This window comes from Sapajus apella, unplaced genomic scaffold, assembly GCF_009761245.1.
Source record: "Sapajus apella isolate SASKATOON/1434 unplaced genomic scaffold, GSC_monkey_1.0 scaffold22, whole genome shotgun sequence".
Taxonomy (NCBI): domain Eukaryota; kingdom Metazoa; phylum Chordata; class Mammalia; order Primates; family Cebidae; genus Sapajus; species Sapajus apella.
In genome coordinates, this window is record NW_022436962.1 from 23315717 (window position 1) to 23335976 (window position 20260).

The 20260-nt window shown below is 44.3% G+C and overlaps 1 protein-coding gene across 2 annotated transcripts in view; it reads left to right on the plus strand.

Moving 5' to 3' along the window:
• MTARC2 (mitochondrial amidoxime reducing component 2) overlaps positions 1 to 20260 on the plus strand; it is a 30633-nt gene that overhangs the window by 5288 nt on the left and 5085 nt on the right. For both annotated transcript variants that reach the window (XM_032289304.1, XM_032289303.1), the window contains exons 2-4: positions 1218 to 1391; positions 8103 to 8265; positions 9264 to 9404. In XM_032289304.1, coding sequence (XP_032145195.1) covers positions 1218 to 1391; positions 8103 to 8265; positions 9264 to 9404 — 478 coding nt within the window. The remainder of the gene's footprint in view (positions 1 to 1217; positions 1392 to 8102; positions 8266 to 9263; positions 9405 to 20260) is intronic.

The following is a 20260-nucleotide window of genomic DNA, read 5'->3' on the forward strand; positions in this document are numbered from 1 at the left end:
GTTCCTCACCCACTTGTCTGCAGATTCTATCTTCTTTCTAAAATAGTGACATTGGGCTGGGCACAGTGGCTCACGCCTGTAATCCCGGTACTTTGGGAGGCCGAGGCGGGTAGATTACTTGAGGCCAGGAGTTCAAGACCAGCCCAGCCAATATAGCAAAACCCTAACACTACAAAATTAAAATACAAAAATTAACCTGTTGTGGTGGTACATGCCTATAATCCTAGCTACCAGGAGGCTGAGGCAAGAGAATCGCTTGAACCCAGGAGGTGGAGGTTGCAGTGAGCTGAGATTGTGCCACTGTACTCCAGCCTGGCTGACAGAGCAAGACTGTCTCAAAAGAAACAAAACAACTAAATAAAACTAAACTAAAAAGTGATATTGAAATTTATTTTCCCTAGGAGTGGAAGATTTTTTCTTTTGGCAACCCAGTCTTTTACGTGGCGCAGTCCCAACCTCTATGCTAGGCTGTAGGTGAAAGCCTAGCTAGCTGGGCCTGGCCAGCTTTCCCTCACTCTTCAGCTCATCCCGTAGAAATACAAAGTGAAAACCAAGTCCAGCACAGTGGTGGGCTCTCTAGGAGATAAGTGGGATTCTTATCTAACATGTGACGTCTGTGAGTCTTTGTTCTCCGTGTCAGAATGTGTGCATGAAGAGGAAATGCCATTCGGGAGGTTTCCTGATGTAGGGCCTGCACGCCACAGCAAGTTAAACAGAGCAGAGGCCGGCCTGGGTCCTCTTGGAGGCAGCAGCATTGCAAGACGTTTGTCTCAGGCCCCAGTTCACTTGGCCAACCTCATCTTGTTCTACAACAAAAGGACCTGAAAGCAATTTTACGGTTCCCAGAGCCACAGAGACATATTCACAGACCTACAGAAGCTTCTAACCAAAGCAGAGCCTGCAGACAAGTGGCAGGGTCGCCTTAGCAGTGAAGGAAAGTCTCTGAGCCAGGCTCACGTTCTGGTGTTTGCAACTAGAGATTTCCAAACATTGGCCAGACTCTCTCCCAGAACTGTTTCTGCCAAATAAGCTCGTTTTGGGGTCACCAACTTTTAGACCCAAATCGTTTGACTGGACTGGAATACTTATCTAGAAAGTAATTGTTGGGTCCCAAGTCAGGGCGGGTGGAGAGTTAGGAGGAAGTAGAAAGCTGGAGGGAAGCTGCTGGGTGGATGGAAGGGGATTTTCTGAGTGGGCCCTGGTTTGTTTCTCTGCAGGTTTTGGCTGGTGATTAAGGAAGATGGACACATGGTCACTGCCCGGCAGGAGCCTCGCCTCGTGCTGGTCTCCATCACGTGTGAGAACAACCGCCTGATCTTCAGGGCTCCGGACGTGGACCAGCTGGTTTTGCCTATCAAGCAGCCTTCCTCAAACAAACTCCACGACTGCAGGTGCTCTGCTTAGGGACATCCAGGGAACTGCAACAGGCTTGATTTCCCTTCAGGCTCCTCCCTGCATTCTGTCTTGCTATAGTTTCTACAGTAGAGGATGGCATTGGTAAAGGAAATGTTTAAGAGAAGTGCAGTTTGGGTTGGGATCAGGCATGAGTGGATGAGTCAGGGTGTTGTTTTAAGGGTACCCGGGATTTGTTTCATTCCGGTGTGGTTAGACATGCAGACACAGAAATGACTGTCCTGAAAAAAGATGTTTATACCAGCAGATTCCCTAGAAACTGGAGGCACGCCCTGCCACACAAGTCCAGGTGGGGAAGCACCAGGGTGGGTCAGGAGGCAGAGGGAGCGGGGAAAATGTGGGCAAGGGCCTTTATTGTGCTTTCCACAGGAAAGGAGAAGCAGGGCAGGGGTGGCAGGCTTAGGGATGGCTAGTTTGAATAATTTCAGTGGGTCTGGGCCACATGTTTTCTGGTACTTGGTCCTGGGGTTGACTAGGGCAGGGGACTAGTGGCCCGGCATGTGAGCACCCAATAAAGGAGGCGACTGGGAGTGTGGGCTCTGCATGGGCCGGTGTTCCTATTACAGGCACACTGGCAGGTCATCAGTCTATTATTTCTAGGAATTGGTCAGCTCTGGGAAAAGTAGTTTCCTCAGTGTCCACATGGCTCCAAGATGTCAAAGCATAAAAAATGCAGAAGATTGAAAGCATGATTACTGCAAGTATAAAGGTGGTGCAATGCGTTCATCTTTAGGGGTTTTCTCCTTTCGTTCAAATCTTTATTCAGAATTGTCAGCCCTCCAACCAGGAGTTAGTGGAGACGTTAGCAGCTGAATCTCACGGCTGGGTGAGAAGGATGCTGGAGCTTCCAGAGCTTTTCAGGTTGACTCTGCAGCCTCTGAAGTGCATGACTGAGATGAAAGCACATTCCTTGGGTGTATGGGATTTCCACTTCTGGCCAAAGACACACCTCAGGCCTTGGCTTCCTTTTGGCCTTTGGGACTGTGTTGTTGAGTTCCATGGTTTGCCTGGGTCTTGTCCTTCCACATTAGGAGGACTTAGCTGCTTGTCGAGGGTTGATCTGGACCCCTTGTCAAGCTTTTGGGACCTTGGACAACACTAATTTCCACACACCTCAAAACCTGAGTGTTTGAAAAACGTGTGTGGAAGTTGGTGTTGTCCAAGGTCCAGGGCTCGGAGGAGAGCCTCAGAGTTACTCCCTAAACTCTCATCTCTTGGTTTTCCAAGCAAAGTGTCTAAGCTGAAATCCACCACTCATGGTTCCCAATTTTCAAAAGTCTGAAGCAATAATTGCTGAATTCAGTATTTCCAGTAATTATTTAGCAAGCCCATGTGGGGGGTTTCATTAATTCCACTTTATACATGAGGAAACCAGGCCTTAGATCACTGCCACGAAAATGCAGAGCTGGGATTTGAACCCACATGCCTCCTAAGGCTTTTGCTTTTAACATGTATGTGTAGGGAAAAGAAAAGCTTTTTCATAAATGACAGGTTTTGAGCCCATCAATTCATTGCAGAGGAAGAGTGTAGCCATCTCAGCTTGACTGGAAGACATGTGAAGCCCATCGGTAAATACATAGCTGACAAGTGTCACATGAGTAATATGGATGTTGGCTTGTAGACTCACTGTGTCGCCAACAGCGAGCAAGTTTTTCCCCAAGGCTCTTTACCAGCTAAACAGGCAGAAATCTAGGGACACACTCACTTTCCTGGATGGAAAGAGGGAAAGCGAAAGCCCTTGTAGGGGAGTTGCCTAGGTCTGACAAAGACACCAAGTGCAGCCTGTTCTTTTTTAATTAATTTATTTTTTGAGAGAGAGTTTTGCTCTTGTCACCCAGGCTGGTGTGCAATGGTACAATCTCAGCTCACTGCAACCTCCGCCTCCCAGGTTCAAACGATTCTCCTGCCCCAGCCTCCTGAGTAGCTGGGATTACAGGCATGCACTATCACGCCCAGCTAATTTTGTATTTTTAGTAGAGATGGGGTTTCACCATGTTGGCCAGGCCGATTTCGAACTCCTGACTTCAGGTGATCCACCTGCCTCTGCCTCCCAAACTGCGGGGATTCCAGGTGTGAGCCACCACTCCCAGCCTGCATGCCATTCTGTTCCATGCATCAAGCGTAGATCTGGATGAGGTGGGAATAGAGAGCCCGGTCTCCTGGCAGTTTGGTGAAAATTACCAAGACCTTTGAATTTGGATTGACACAGAGGTGTAATCAGTGCACTGCCCTCTCCAGCAGGTTAGACATGCTGTACCTAGTTCAGCCTGTATTTATAAGCTATGTTTAATGGATTGGTTGCCAAGGGAACTGCTAAAACTGGAGAAATGATATAAATTAGTGTGTTTAGTTAGTGCCAGCTGCTGTGACAAAACACCATAGTCTAGGTGGCTTAAACAGCAGACATTTATTTCTTATAGTTTGGGAGGATGGGAAGTCCAAGATCAAGTTGCTGGTAGATTGGTGAGGTCCCTTTTCAGGGTTGTAAGTGGCCACTTCTCATATGTCTTCACATGACCTTTCCTGGTGCCTGCATGAAGAGAGAGAGCGTCTGTGTGGTTCTTCCTCTTCTCATAAGGGTGCCAATCCCAGCATGAGGGCCCCACCTCATCTAGACCTAATTACCTCTCAAAGACCCCACATTGGGGGTGAGGGTGTCAACACAGGAATTTTGGAGAGATACAAACATTTAACCCCTAAGAGATGGTGAGTGACAGAGTGATTACCATAGCCAGCCCATCAGAGCTCAAAATCAAATAACATAAACCAACAACCTCAAGTTAGAAAAAAGAAAAAGAAGTCCCTCAACAGCCATTTGAACAAGGCTGAAGTGTCATGAGTTTTATATTATTCTATACTTATTTTATTTTTAAACTTTCATTGTTAGTGTTTTGGATCAGCTTTCCCTGTTCACCATGTGTGGTGTTAATTTTTTTTAAAATTATAGACTGGTATAGATTTTTTATTGTTGCAAGGTTTTATGAATCATTCTTTTTTTTGAAATGGAGTTTTGCTCTTGTTGCCCAGGCTGGAGTGCGATGGTGCCATCTCAGCTCACTGCAACCTCTGCTTCCTGGGTTCAAGCCATTTTCTTGCCTCAGCCTCCTGAGTAGCTGGGACTACAGGCATGTACCACCATACCCAGCTAATTTTTGTATTTTAGTAGAGATGGGGTTTTGCCATGTTGGCCAGGCTGGTCTTGAACTCCTGACCTCAAGGGATCTGCCTGCCTCGGCCTCATGAAGTTCTGGGATTATAGGCATGAGCCACTGCACCTGGCCTGATTATTGTCTTAAAAGATGCAGCTAATGTTTTAAAGTAGGGGAAAATAAGAAATGACTTCAACCCTACATTGAATTTGTGGCTCAATTTAGAGAAAATTGATGTGAAAATATGTGTGCGTGTGTGTCTGTGAGTGTGTGTATTAAATAAGGCACTTGGAAGAGAACCTGGTACACAGTAGGCACTTACCTAGATATTAGTTCTTAAATAGCTATTATCTTTATTGTATTAATCTACCCTATCTTTGAATATTATTTTCTCCACTTATTTGCATCTTATTTTATCTCTTTAATAAAGTTTTATAATTTTATCTATAATGAAATTTTACGTTTTGTTAGATTTAGTTCTAAACATTTACTCTTTTCTTCCACCATTACATGGCAACTCTTAAAATCACTTTTTTGGTTTGCTGTGTAAGATTGGAATTATTTATTCTTTAAGCATTGGTAGAACTTGCCAGTCTTTGTAAGAGTCTATTCAAGTGTTTATGCCCTCTTCCCTAATTTTTAGTGAGTTACTTTTGCTTTGTGAGTTAGTAGATTGCTTAACAATGAAGTTTTATTGGATGCACAGAGCGAGGGTTGGCTTTTTCTATGGCGTGTTGCTGATGAGACACTTTGTTTTAAAATGTGGGAGAGAGTGGATTCTGCAGAAAATTCTGCAAGAATTGGAGAAGACATAATGGCAGAGGGAGAGCTACCGTTTGCTGCAGGGATGGGAGACAGGCCTGGCGGAGGGATCCTTTCACTGGGGGGAAGAGGCCCTGGTCAATCAGTATTCCCTTGCCCTGTTGGGGGCTTTCTACTTTTCAGAGTACCACCCATAAGCTTCCTCGGGTGGAGAACGCTGTGGGTAGCACGTGTGCACTTATGTACAAGTGCTGTTCTGAGGGGATGAGGTAAGAGTTCCATCCAGGAGCAGATACTTAGGGAACTGCCGAACAGCGGGATGGGATCAGTTTTAGGGGGAAGGCAGAAGGTCAGGAGAGGATCGTGAGATGTCCATAGAGCCAAGAGTTAATCAGAAGCAAAACAGTGGCTTCAAGAAGGAGGTTTAGAGAGAAAGAAAAGGCTCAATAACTGTGAAAGGAACAGCATTGAGATTTGACAGTAGACGGGAGAGGAGGTGAGAGGGTAGAGAGTCTCTACCCTCAGACCAGGATTATGAGCTGCAGGGTACACAGGGATTCATCTAAGTGGGAGCACTTCAGGTGTCCACACTGGATTCCTTCATGTGCATCACCTCAGGCGTCCTCACACTGGTGTGAGCCTTCCTACGGGGAGGGGCAACCCCTTCCCATGGTAGATGAGGGTAGGGGAATCAGTTTCCGATCCTCTGAATCATATCGATAATCGGCAAGTTCTCCTGTCCCACCATAAGCCTTTCCTCTTTGTACAAAGGAAAGGCTTTTGTCTGCCCACCCCACATCTTACTAGGGGCATTGCCCTTGGACGGACAAACATACAGGGTCCGAAACAATGAAAAATGCTAGTATGGATAAAGAGGGTGACATTAATGACGGGGAAATTTGCTGTTCAAGTCAGTGGTTCCAACTCATTGTCTTACATTAAGTCGAAGGGGCCTCCAATCAAATTGTTGCTAATAAATAATTAAAAGTACTTTTCGATGACAAATCACTATGTAACAAATATTGCCTAGAGGTTCAAAGAATAAGTGAAATTACTAAAACTCAACTTCCATTTCTATCTATTTATTTCTGTAAAAAATTCCGTAGGGCTTATTTAAAAGAAAGGAATAAAATTGATACTGAACCTCGTCTTATTCTGGCAATATATAAGATTCATTCAGAGTTTTATGGATACTCTACATGGTGCATTAAGCATTGAATTTCAAATAAAATCTCATTTTTTATGTTCAGTAATTATTAAGATATATAGCATAACTATTTTGTTATGGCCAATTGCATACAAATCATAACTGTAATAACTCAGTCCTGAAAACATTTCTTCACACTTGAAAGCTTAAGGAAAAAAACAAATTTAATTGGTTCAAAAGAAATACAGTAAGTGATCAATAGTCATAAAAGTGTATTAGGATGAAAGCTGGGTGTGGTAGCTCACGCCTGTAATCTTAGCACTTTGGGAGGCCAAGGTGGGCAGATCACCTTCAATTGGACATTTGAGACCACCCTGACCAACAAGGAGAAGCCCTGTCTCTACTAAAAATACCAAATTAGCTGAATGTGGTGGTTTAGGCCTATAATCCCAGCTACTCAGGAGGCTGAGGCAGGAGAATCACTTGAACCTGGGAGGCGGAGGTTGCAGTGAGCCGAGATCGTGCCATTGCACTCCAGCCTGGGCAACAAGAGTGAAACTCCATCTCAGTATATATATGTATATATAATTTATTTTATATATATTAACCATTTAAACATTTTTGTATTATCTTTTTATTTGTGAACACGTATATTATTTTACTTGTGAAATTTTAGCCTAATATATATTATAGATTTTATTTATATGTATTATACATTTATATTTTTAATATATTACATTTATTTTATATATATTTGTATATATTATTTATATACATTAGGATAAAATTACATAAGTAAAATAATATACATATGTGTTCACGAATAGAAAGAATAATACAAAAATATTTAAATGGATAATGGTGGATATCAAACCACATGGCGTTTAGATCCCATTACATACTTTTAAAAGCATAGTCATTTTATTTTAAATATCATTGTTTAGAATTCAATGGAAATTATCTTTCAGAACAAATTAAGCTTATGATGAAAAAGTTTACCTGTCAACTTATAGTTCTGTAAAGCTTTTTAAAACTCCTCTAGTGGAATTTAAGCAAGAAAACCTTGAGGGCCACTGTGTAATCTAAAGTTATCTGTTCCCACCAAGGAGCATAAGTAGGTACCATATTATTATCTCCAATTTACAACTGGAGACAGGTCAGCAGAGTTAAATGATTTGCTTATGGTCACCAAACTAGAGAATGGCAGAGTTCCAATTTGACCCAGGTCTGTTGGATTCTGAGCTCAGGGTGCATCTGCCACAGGGCAGCCCCTCTCCTCATGTGAAAGTGTCCTAAGTCCTTGCCACTCAAAGCATGGTTCATGGACCAGCAGCTTAGGCATCCAGAAGTTTGTTGGGAACACAGAATCTCAGACCCCAACCCAGACCTACTGAACCAGAGTCTGCGTTGAGACAAGATCCTGGAGGATTTGCATGTACATTAGGGTTTGGGTAGCCCTTCCCCAGCCACATTCTACTCCTATGTCCTGTGCTTCTGCCCAGCTTTGACCCAAGGACCACTTAGCCCTCTGGGATGGTCAGGTCCCAACAGTCCAGCTGTCCATCTTTGACACCATCCCTCAGTGTCTTGATATAAGTAAGTAACTTGGTGTTCTTTTGTGACCTTTCCAGAATATTTGGCCTTGACATTAAAGGCAGAGACTGTGGCAATGAGGCAGCTCAGTGGTTCACCAACTTCTTGAAAACAGAAGCGTACAGATTGGTTCAATATGAGACAAACATGAAGGGAAGAACATCAAAAAAACTTCTAGCTCCTATTAATTGGAATTACCAGGTGAGCTTACAGAGATTCACCTTCACTCCTACTGGTTACCCTTTTCTTTCTGGCTTCCTTCCTGGCCAGCAAAGAGCCTCTCTTGGGACCTCAGTTAAGAAAATATGATAATGGCCCCGGTGAGTGATAATTAGGGCACAGCCTGGCAGGCAGAGGTATTGGGGGATGGAGAAGAAAGTGGATATGAAAGATGCCTCAAGAGTAGGATCTCTAGGGTGTATGGAGGATTGAATATGGGAGAGATCGTGGAGTGGGGAGCCAGGGCTGACTGACAAGCAGATGGAGATTAAAGAGAAAACTGGTTGGAGAAACAAAGGTGAGAAGTTTGTTTGGGACTAAATGCAAGTTTCCTGGAATTACAGAAGCGGACTTTGTTCTGACCCTCCCCTCACAATCTATGAGGTGTGCTTATTTCAGGTGCTGGCAAGCTGCCTCCCCTAAGGAAAACTGCCCCCTGGGCCAAAGACCAAAGCCTCTGATTCTGCCATGAACTAAGGCTTAAAATACAAGGACCTCAGGGAGTTTCTCTGCATAGCCCCTAAATTACAAGCTCCTTGAGGGCAGGATTTTTATCTGCTTTCTTTAATGTTGTTTCCCTACCAGAAGAGTGCCTGGTAGGTGTTCAATAAATGCTTGTTGAGTGAATGGTGTGCTTGAGGAAATTATTGCTGCAGTATAGCTGATTGGCAGCAGGACCCCGCTGTTTGAGGATGATGTGGGGAAGGGGTCCTGCTGGAGTGGGAGTGGGGACCCAGGAAGAGGAAGCCTGGTGGGTGATACTGGCCCAGAGCCGTCCCTGGCTGCAGCCCTGTCCCTGTGTATGGGTGGGAACTGCTCCAGCTCCTGGCCACTTGCAAGCCATGTGTCTCTCCTTCCCGAACACTGCTCCCCTCTTCCGCAGTGAAGTGGGTTGGCTTCTGGACGTTACTTAGCTTTGCAGTTGGTCTAAGCCGTTTTGTGGAGTGGTGGGGACCTGACTTTCTCGTGTTCTTGGCAAGGTGGCTTACCCAGACTACAGTCCCCTCCTGGTCATGACGGACGCCTCGCTGGTAGATTTGAATACCAGGTTGGAGAAAAAAGTAAAAATGGAGAATTTCAGGCCAAATATCGTGGTGACGGGCTGTGATGCCTTTGAGGAGGTAAGAGACCCATGGCTTTTGTGCATTGTGCTCAGATGTGCTGTTCTCGGTGCTAAGGGAACTCTGCTCTAGCCAGCGCCAACTCAGATCCGCCAAGGTCAATAGCGGGGAAACTACTTCCTCAACTGCACCTTAACCTTGTGGAGTCCTTCACTCATTGCTGCTGACCTCAATTCACTGGCCTCAGGGGGGCGTTGCTCTCACCCTTTAATGCTTGAGCCCCAATGCAAACAGTTAAAACTCGAAATTGTAGAAAATGTGAGGTTGGAATGTACAATCATAGCTCAGAGATAACTGAGGGAAGTGAAGATAAAGAGAATCGCCATTTTCCACTTCTCCATCACTCAGCAGTGCTGTCAAAGATCTGAGACTTTTAGAAACCCCATGCTCCAGAGTGGAGGCCAAGAGCACACAGGTGCTGTGGCCTGTGTTCTCTCCCAGGGCATCCACATGCCCATTTGTGTGATTGACACCAGAAATTTCCCCCCTTTTCAAGGACATACCTTTGTGGTCTTAAGGGAAGACGACATTAGAACTCAGTAGAAACCCTGAACTCTGTACATGAAATACATATGGCTGTGTACTGCTTGGTAATAAGAAGCATTAGTCGTCATATTGAGCCTGAGGGGTGAGTTAAACTTTCTGAGCAGTGGGAGTAACAATGACGAATACCATTTATTGGGTGTTTACTGGATGCTAGGCATTGAGCTAAATAATCACTTCAGATAAATTACTTTATTTGATCTTTACAATAGCCCTGTGACATTTGTGTTATTGTCTCCTTTTTATAAGGAAAATGAAGCTCAGAGGTGTTGTACACTTTACCTGGCAGAGAAGTGGTGGTGCTGGCATTAGAACACAGGACTTGTAACTCCAGCATCTGCAGAGCTGGGGTGACAGTTCCAATTTAGAGATCCAAAGTCGTTCACTGTGGGAGGAGAGGCTCCTAAACACTCTTTCAATTCTTTGCTTCCCTGAATGACTGCACTTCCTTTTGTGTGAGTAAAATATGCCCTAATTTTTTTTTTTTGTGTGTGATGAAGTCTTGCTGTATCACCCAGGCTGGAGTGCAGTGGCACAATCTGGGCTCACTACAACCTCCACCTCTGGGGTTTATGTGATTCTCCTGCTTCAGCCTCCAGCGTAGCTGGGACTACAGGCACGTACCACCACACTTGGCTAATTTTTATATTTTTAGTAGAGGTAGGATTTCTCCATGTTGGCCAGGCCATTCTCAAACTCCTGACCTCAGGTGATCTACCTGCCTCAGCCTCCCAAAGTGCTCAGATTATAGGCATGAGCCACTATGCCCGGCCCCTAGTTTGTTGATAAACATTGTTCTTTAGGATAAAATTTTGCACAGAGCCTAGTATAAATTATCATACATGCAGGCACTTCATATTAGTTGATAATCTGAAAAATAGCAGCAAGGCTCAGTGGCTCATGCCTGTAGTCCCAGCACTTTTGGAGGCTGAGGCAGGAGGATTGCTTGAGCTCAGGAGTTTGAGACCAGGCTGGAAAACATGGCAAAACCCCAACTCTACTAAAAAAAATGTAAAAATTAGCCAGGTATGGTGGTGCATACCTATAGTCCCAGCTACTTGGGAGGCTGAGGAGGGAGGAAGGTTTGAGCCTGGGAGGCGGAGATTGTGCCACTGCACTCCAGCCTGGGTGACAGGGCAAGACCCTGTCTCATAAAAAAAAAAAATAAGAAAAGAGAAATAGCAATTTATACAGAAGTTGTCTACTTGACGATGTTATCTTGTCATTTGTTACCTATTTGAATTCCTCTGTGCCTTTGTTAATTTTTAAAAATCAGTCATCTGTTGTGGGCCAGGCATGGTGTATAGGAACTCGGATATAGAGATGAAAAGATCTGGATCCCGCCCTTTAGAATACGACAGCCCAGTGTCAGAAGTGCTTTAATGTACACATTTTGAAGTTACCAGAGTTGTGTAGAAGTAGAACTGCCTAAATCTGCCTGGAGAAGGGAAGCCTGGGCAGGAGAGGGGTCAGGTCCAGCTCCCCGGAAGTAATGCTATTCATCCTGTACTTGTGTGGACTGCGTGCCAGGGTCAAAGGTGGGTCATTATGGATAAAGGGGACAGGGGTTGGGAGGCCTAGAAGCATGAGAGGCCGTGAATGAAGGGGTGCTCGGGAGCATTTTTGAATCACAGGAGCATGGAGGTCAAGGAGAAATGTCAGGGAGGCTGGATTGGAGCTGGCTAGAGGCCATCACATCAAGGAGTTTGGATTTTATACTGTGAATATTGAGGAGCTGGTAATGATTCTGAGCAAGGAAGTAATTATGATTTGCATTCTCCCAACAAATATCTGCTGAATGCCTGTACAGTGTGCCAGGCACATATTCTGGCAACTCTCTTGAACATGCACTGAAAGGCAGGGAAGCCTGAGACAGAAATATCAAGGCAAGGCCCAATCACGAGAGAGTCTTTTTTTTTCTCTTTTTTCTTTTTTGAGACAAGGTCTCACCCGTCGCCCAGACTGGAATACGATGGTGCGGTCACAGCTCACTGCAGCCTTGAACTCCCCAGCTCAGGTGACTTTAGCCTCCCAGCTTCCTGAGTAGCGGGGACTACAGGCGTATGCCATCATGCCTGGCTAACTTTAGTATTTTTTTGTAGAGACAGGGTCTCCCTATGTTGCCCAGGCTGGTCTTGAACTCCTGGACTCTGCCTGCCTTGGCTTCCCAAAGTGCTGGGATTATAGGCATGAGCCACCTCACCTAGCTGAGTCTTTAAAGTGCAGATTAGCAGGCCTTACCTGAAACCTACATGAGCGCTGTGACGAAGCCTGCACCTCTGTGCTGGCAGCATCATCCCAGGTGAATTTTCTTCCCACAGTGTCTACAGAAGCACTGAGTTAGGAGGTGCAGGGACCAGGGGGGTCAGAGATGATCAGATGACACGAGAGTGGGGCTGGGAGGGCCATGGAGAGTGCCAGACAGGAAGAGGCTCCGGTGTGCTCAGGAGACCGGTTTCTTGAGGGAAGGAACTAGATTTTTCTAAGAATGAATCTAGACTTGGTAGGACCTGAAGTTTATACAATTTGGGGGCCCCTTTAGGAAAAAAAAGGTAACAAAAATAAAAGTAGGTTCAAGGACTTGAAAGGTTCTGTGTAAAGAAGGGGCCTGAGGCTCAAGCCTCACCGACTTCGCAGTAAACCCGCCTGCTCCTTCAGTTCTAGTTTCCCACGTTGTCTAGTAGGGTGTACATGAAATCGGATTCATTAAATGCTTGGTAAACACCAAATGAAATGAATGCTCTGTGTGAAGAATGTATGTTACTAAAGCTTGTGGTGGAAATTAGTTCTTGGGATGGAAATTAGTCTGTGAAGCAGCAGTTCCTCCACAGGAATCCTGTCATTCATCCATGATTTTCTGAGAAACTTGCTTTTAGGGAACAAAATTTTTCTTGATATGTCTCCACTAAAGAACACATTATTTTGGTATCAACTTTAAGATCTTGCGCCAAGAAAATAAGAAAAAAAGACACATTTATCCTCAGCTGAAGCATTTTTGCTTTCCTGTAACTTGCCAACCTATAATTTTTGCTTTCCTGTAACTTGTCAAACTGAACCTAAGGCTAAGGTAAATCTAATGCTGCTTCCCTAGGTGGTGAGAGAGGATTCTTCTTCTTCTTCTTTTTCTTTCTTTTTTTTTTTTTTTAATAATAAACTGAAAATAAAAATGCAAAAAAAAAAAAAAGGCCGCGCGTGGCCCAGAACTTTGGGAGGCCAAAGTGGGCGGGTTGTGTGAGTCCAGGAGTTTGAGACCAGCTTGGGCAACCTGGTGAAACCCCGTCTCTTAAATAAATAAATAAATGTGAAAATAAACTGTTAAATAAATTTGTGCTCCCAAGTCCATTTGTCATTGTATTCCTGCACTATGATGGACTTACAGAAACAGCAAATAAAGTAGAACACTCTAAGTTTGCTGGAACAGTCCTCTGGCCATCCACATTAAAAAAAAAAAAAATCCTTCCTATTAAATGATGCTAATGTTGCTCATTTATTCTGCCTTAAATCAGAAGCCCAGTAAAGGGCTAATGCATTAACCTGTCTGCCTGGAACCATCACAAAACTGTAACTCTTTAATTAGTAGGACTCTGTTAAATATTAATGTTATATTATAGAACCCATAAAAATTTACTAGACCAATTAATCATTAAAAAATAGCAAGCCTCAGTATGAAATTCAGGCCATTATTTATTGCAAAAACACAGAGCAAAGGCAGAATATATTGTGTAACATTTATACTGTTTGTGGCCTAAAGTACTTTGTACTTTTTCCATCTAGCTCAGAATTTTAAGCAATTTTTAAAAGGCTACTTCCTTGGGTCAGTGTGATGTGCTTGAGTTCTGGGAATGCAGCATGATGCAGTTTAAAAATAATACAATCGACCAATGCTTCCTGTCTCTGTAGTCGGCCATTGTGGGGTCAGTGTTTACTGAACTTTGCTTACTGTGCTGATGAGTTACACTCGATATTTTTAATGGAATGTCTTGTTTGTATCAGTCCTCACTGCACCTTATGAAAGAACTGTGGAGAAGCTTGCAGAAAACTCTTGGTGTGTTATCTTTCACTCAGGAAGTGCTTCTCCAGGAAACGTCCAGAGAGGGAGATTTTGAAGCTGGACAGCTGTGATTGGACTCTGAGCGTCACCGCCTACTGGCTGTGTGGATTGGGTCCTCCCTGTCCTACCCTTTCCAGCTGTTGAGAAACAAAGTTTTTATAAATTATGGTCACTAGATTTTTCAGTCCCCAGAACCTGGGTTTGGATGGGTTAGGATCTGAGATAGTAAGTCTCTTTTCTGGTGAAAGAACAGCAGTCTCTACCAGGCTTCAGGGATTTCTTGAAGTAGCAATAATGATAACAACCTATAAAGATAACAGCAAGAATCATGGCTTACTGCCATTGAACACTTACTAGGTTACAGGCAGCGTGCCAAACACTTTACATGCATTATCTCATTTAATTCTAGTGCCCTTTGAGCCTGTGAGTCACAACCCATTATTGGATTCTGATATCAGTGTAGTGAGTCCTGACCAACACTTTTTAAAAAAAGAATAGGATGCAATAAAAGATATCAGAGTAAACTATACGTAGAAGGATTAAGAATTGTCTTGCAAAACTTGTGCTTGTTGTATGTGACAGGTACACATGAGAGAGTATTAGGAAACAATGTAAAATGTAATTTTTACTGTGGGTCATGGTGGAAAATGATAGCCAGTGAGGCTGGTAGTGTTTTGATTCTTCTGTTTCAGATGAGGAAACTGAGACTCAGAGAAAGTGAGTAACTTGCTCTTCAGGCTGCATAGCCAGCATGTGGCCAAGTGAGGACTTGCACTCTGGCTGGCTGTCAAAAGTCCATGAATATCAGCCGTCTACACAGCTCTGCCGCCTTGTTAAAGCCATTTTCAGGTCATCTGACAAACCTGTATTAGGCCCCAGTCACTGTGGGTGGGCTGGAGCTCATCAGTATCAAGGGCTGCCCTCTGAAACAAGCAGGACAACTGTGCTCAGTAAAAAATGGAGAGGAAGAACAGGCATTAGCTTTGGCATAATGAAGATTACCCTGAATTTCATGTTCATTAACTCTGTTAGAAGCAAGCTGAAAGCACCTGAAAGTCAGTTTTCTTTGCCCTCCTTAAGCTACACCCACTGTCCAACCAGTCCCATTGAAATGGACCTGGTACCTTGGTTGGAAACGCGGAGATTGCTCGCCTTCTGCGACACTCTTGCTGGGAACTGTGCTCCAGAGCTGTTCCTATTCAGCCATCTTGGCAGAAATCCCCCCATTTTTCTTTCTTAATCAATGAAAAGACCCAAGCAGGGTTTTGGCGATGCATGGGGCAGACTGCAGGGGTATTCCCTTGTCCCCTCCCTGCGGGCCTTTGTGGCATGCCTTTCAAGGTAAGGGTTCTGTGTTCTCATCTGGGGAGCTTCTGACATGCATATATTGTGAGGGGACTCCAGCAAGAGTCTTGGATAGGTTTGCCTTGATTAAGAAAAGCCCAAATGATTGAAAGAGGAGGCTAGGGATCAGGAGCGGATGGAGTAGGAACACATTCACATTGCTGAAGAATTTGCCAACAGAACTCCTTTATTTAAGGAGATCTCCTTCTACATTTGCTTTTTTGATTACACCTGTGTCATTTGAAATATTTTCCAGAGGGACTTTTAGGGGTTGGGCAAGAGGGAGTGGAAGATGGCACACCCAAGTACTCCAGGGCTTTAGCTTCTTTCAGAAGTAGAAGGAGGAGATGCTTCTCAGGGGTTCCTTTCGCACAGCCTCACACAGCTTTCTTCATCACTACACCCCGTGAGTAAGCGAGGCACCCCCGGAAAGCCCGCAGCTAGGGTGGTCAGTAGAAGACAGAGTATGACATCAGCAGTGAGATCTGCCCGGGCCGGGGGGTTCCACTCTGGCTGCACATCGGACCACCGGACAGCCTTAAACAACACTGCTGGCCTGTGGCTCACGCTTGTAATCCTAGCACTTTAGGAGGCCGAGGCGAAGGGATCACCTGATGTCGGGAGTTCCTTGTTTCTTTCAGTTGGAAAACTCCATGGTTTTATCCCTGCGCTCTAAGAAAATGTCATTGGGGCCTACATTTCGGCAGACTGTAGAAAGGTTGATTACCAGCAGGGGGCGCACTAAGCATCTTGAGCTGATTCTGTGTTTAGAGAAGACCCTGGAATCTTTTTCTGTACCTATTTACTTATTTATTTTTTTATTTCCAACTTTTACTTTAGGTTCAGGGTTACAGGTGGAGGTTTTTTATATCGGTAAATTGTGTATTGCTGGGGGTTTGGTGTACAGATTATTTTGTTAGCCAGGTAATAAGCATAGTACCCACCAGTGTTTCGATCCTCACCCTCTTCCTACCCTCCACCCTCAAGAAGACCCCGTGTCTGTTGTTCCTTTCTTTGTATCCATGTGCATTCATTATTTAGCTTCCACTTTTAAGTGAGAGCATGTGGTATTTGGTTTTCTGTTCCTGCAGTAATTCTCTTAGAATAATGCCTCCAACTCTATGTTGCTGCAAAGGACATAATCTTGTTTTTATTATGGCTGCATAGTATTCCATGGTTTCTGCATGCCACATTTTCTTTATCCAGTCCACTGTTGATAGGTATCTAGGTTGACTCCGTGTCATTGCTGTTGTGAATAGTGCTGTGAGGAACATACGCATGCATGTGTCTTTGTGGTAGAATGATTTATATTCCTTTGGATATATACCCAGTAACGGGACTGCTGGGTTGAGTAATGGTTCTATTTTAAGTTCTTTGAGAAATCTCCAGATTGCTTTTCACGGTGGTGGAACCAATTTACATTCCCACCAACATTATGTAAATGTTTCCTTTTCTCCACAGCCTCACCAGCACCTGTTATTTTTTTTCTTTTTAGTAATAACCGTTCTGACTGGTGTGAGATGGCCACTCACTGTGGTTTTGATTTGCGTTTCTCTAGTGATCAGTAATATTTAACATTTTTTCATATGCTTATTGGTCACGTCTGTCTTCCTTTGAGAAGACACTGGAATTTGCCGAATAGTGTATTTTGCTGTTATGAATGTCTAGTAGAATATAACGGAAATTTTAATTTCATGCATTATTAAATTTATTTTAATAGTATGAAATTTATTACTTTTAATAACTGAATTAATAATTGCATTTAAACTTAATTAACATAGTATTTTTTTTTTTACTGCAAATAATGCTTTACACCAAAATATTGATAGTGATCACATTAGTGTGAGAACATACGTTATTATATGCGGTGATTAATATTGTAGGGAGTAACTAGAGCTGGCATTTTGGGGTGCTGCAGACGATTCTTACCAATCCAGACAATTTTCTAAACGGGGCCTTGCAGTTATCTAACAGTGAGAATAGATGACTAACTGAACTTGTCAGACTCCCTGCTTTCTATCATAATAACGACGCAGAATTGACACAATTATGTGGCTTGGAAATCTTAAATTCATCAGCACTCATTTAAAAAAAATTGAATGGAAGCTACTTGGAGAGCCTGGGTCGGTTCAGCACAGGGCAGCTGGGTCGGCTCCCATTTCTGTGTCCGCAGCGCCCTCGTGTGGTGAAATGCGCCCGGTTTTCCTGGCCGCGTTTCAGGCCAGGGGTCCCATTGGTCCTCACTTCCCAGTACAGGAGCTGCAGTCCTGAGTCGACCCCCATCGGAGGTCACGATCTGCCAGGAGGCTAGATCGCCGCTCTGGTTGTCTTGTAGTTTTGCGCAGTAAGTTACTGACTAGCAGTGCTGGTAATAAGTCCTGAGTTGGACATGGCGATTCCATTCCTTACACATGATGTGTACACGCAGTTATCCTCAACCGGTTGGTTGGAAGGTGGCGTTTATTTCCACAAAGCAGCAGTTCCCTAGAGGATGGTTTAGAACCCAGAGCATCCATGGAGACCTCCTTACTTCAGTCTGTAGCTGTGGTCATGCCCAGAAGGAGATTTCTGAGTTTTGTAGACCCGGTTAGGTACAGGAAAACCTTTTGCATTTGCTGAAGCACCACTACAGGCCGGGGAGGGGTTGGGGAGGGGCTGGCTTACTGCTGAAGGAGGACTAGACATGGCCTGGTCATCAGCGGCAGAGGGGAAACGTTGTGGGGTTAGTCCTTGCCCCGTACCCTGCTCTGCCTCCTGCAGAGACTTCAGATCTCTCACGCCTCCTGCCCAAGCAAAGCAGCCAGGTGAGTAGGAATAGGTTTCTTTGTTTCCTAACTCGTGAAGGTTTTTTCTCCAAATTCCTTAGACTCACACAGTCTATGTTGTTGATTTACAGAGGCAGTAGTGAGGCCCCATACCCCAATGCCTCCCACCTTGAGACCTGGGCAGAGGATTGCCCTATGAAATTCAAACCTTAAATCAGTAGGTATCAGCAGAGACAGGCATGGTGCCTTAAAGATAAAGAACACAGATGGCCTCCCTATTCATGGAGAGGCCTGCAACCTTTATGTAGCTCTATATACACCCACTCCTGTGTGCGGATGCTTCTTGACTTACCATGGGTTTATCTCCCAATAAACGCATCACAAAGTCAAAAAGTTGTCATTTGTCTGGATATATGTATTAGTCTGTTCTCACATTGCTATAAAGAAATACCTAAGATGACAGTTTATAAAGAAAAGAGGTTTAGACTAGGCACAGTGGCTCATGCCTATAATCTCAGTAGTTTGGGAGGCCAAGGCGGGCAAATCACCTGAGGTCAGGAGTTCAAGACCAGCCTGGCCAACATGGCAAAACCTTATCTGTACTAAAAATGTGAAAATAAGCTGGGTGTGATGGCATGTGCCTATAATCCCAGCCACTCAGGAGGCTGAGGCAGGTGAATCGCTTGAACCTGGGAGGTGGAGGTTGTGGTTGCAGTGGGCCGAGATGGTGCCACTGCACTCCAGCCTGGGCAACAGAGTGCGACTCTGTCTCAAAAAAATAAAGAAAAGAGGTTTAATTGGCTCATGGTTCTGCAGGCTGTATGGGATGTGCAGCGGCTTCTGCCTCTGGGGAGGCCTCAGGAATCTTCCAATCCGGCTTCCTGCATGGCAGAAGCAGGAGCAGGAAAGCGAAGCGGAAGTGCTAGACACTTCTAATCAACCAGATCTCACAAAAACTCACTCACCATCCCGAGAACAGCACCAAGGTAATGGTGCTAAACCATTCGTGAAAGTTCCACCCCCATGATTCAATTCCCTGAGCCAGGCCCCACCTCCAACAGTGGGGATTACAATCCGGCGTGAGATTTGGTGGGGGCACAGATCCTGTATCATATTATATATGTATATGTAATATTGAAGGAGTTAAGATCACATGGCCCCAAAGTATGCTGCTCCAGCATACTGACTTTTTTGAGTTAAGGACAATTGAAAAACAGCAGGTGCCGGAAAATCATGCTGCCCTTCCTTCTGTTTCTTAAAAGCAGGAGATGAAATTCCTGTGTGAAAGATGTCTTCCAATACCAGGAGAAAAGTGTCACGCTTATCATCAAGGACAAAAAGTTGAGGCTGAGGGAAATGTGTAAAAACCCTGTTAAACCAACCCTCACCTTCCCTGCCACTCTCTACCCAGTTAAGTACCCCAGCCCCGCCACATCTTTGCCCAATTCTGTGTATAAATATAAGTGCTCAACTCTAACTGCATCTTCATTTTGTCGTGGAGTTTCCTATGCCATGTAAAAGTAGATTAGATAAATATGTATCCATTTTTCCTGTTGATCTATCTACGTCAATTTAATTCTCAGGCCTAGCTGAAAAACCCTAAGAGGGGAGAGGTGATATTTTGCCTCTCTATAATATAATCCATATAACCACCTTATATATATGTATATGTATGTGTGTGTATATATAAAAACAAATCATATTATATGTAATAATCTATACATCCCTCATATATGTTTCTGTATATGCATGTGTGCACATATAAATCTGTGTATATATGGTTAAAAGCTGGGTCGTTCAAAGTCCTACCTTCAGAATCAGAAAGATTTCCAATCCAGCTGCCCTACATCCTCCTGGTGTGACCTTGGGACAATTTTGTATCTGTCTAGTCCTCCATTTCTTTGGGTAGAATGGGGCTCTTGCTAGTGCCTCCCTCAAAGTTGTGAGGATTGAGTGCAGCCGTTTGGCACGCGCTGGTGGTGCCCGTGTTCAAGGGTGGGACGGCAAGGCATAGTGGGCGGCAGTGGGATCGGGACCCTGTTAGCAGGCTGCCTGTCTGTGGAGGTGGCAGTACTGAATGTGTGAGTCATGACTGCCTTCTCTTGGGTGATGTCCCCATTCTTCAACGAACCCTCAGATTGCAGCTTGGCTTC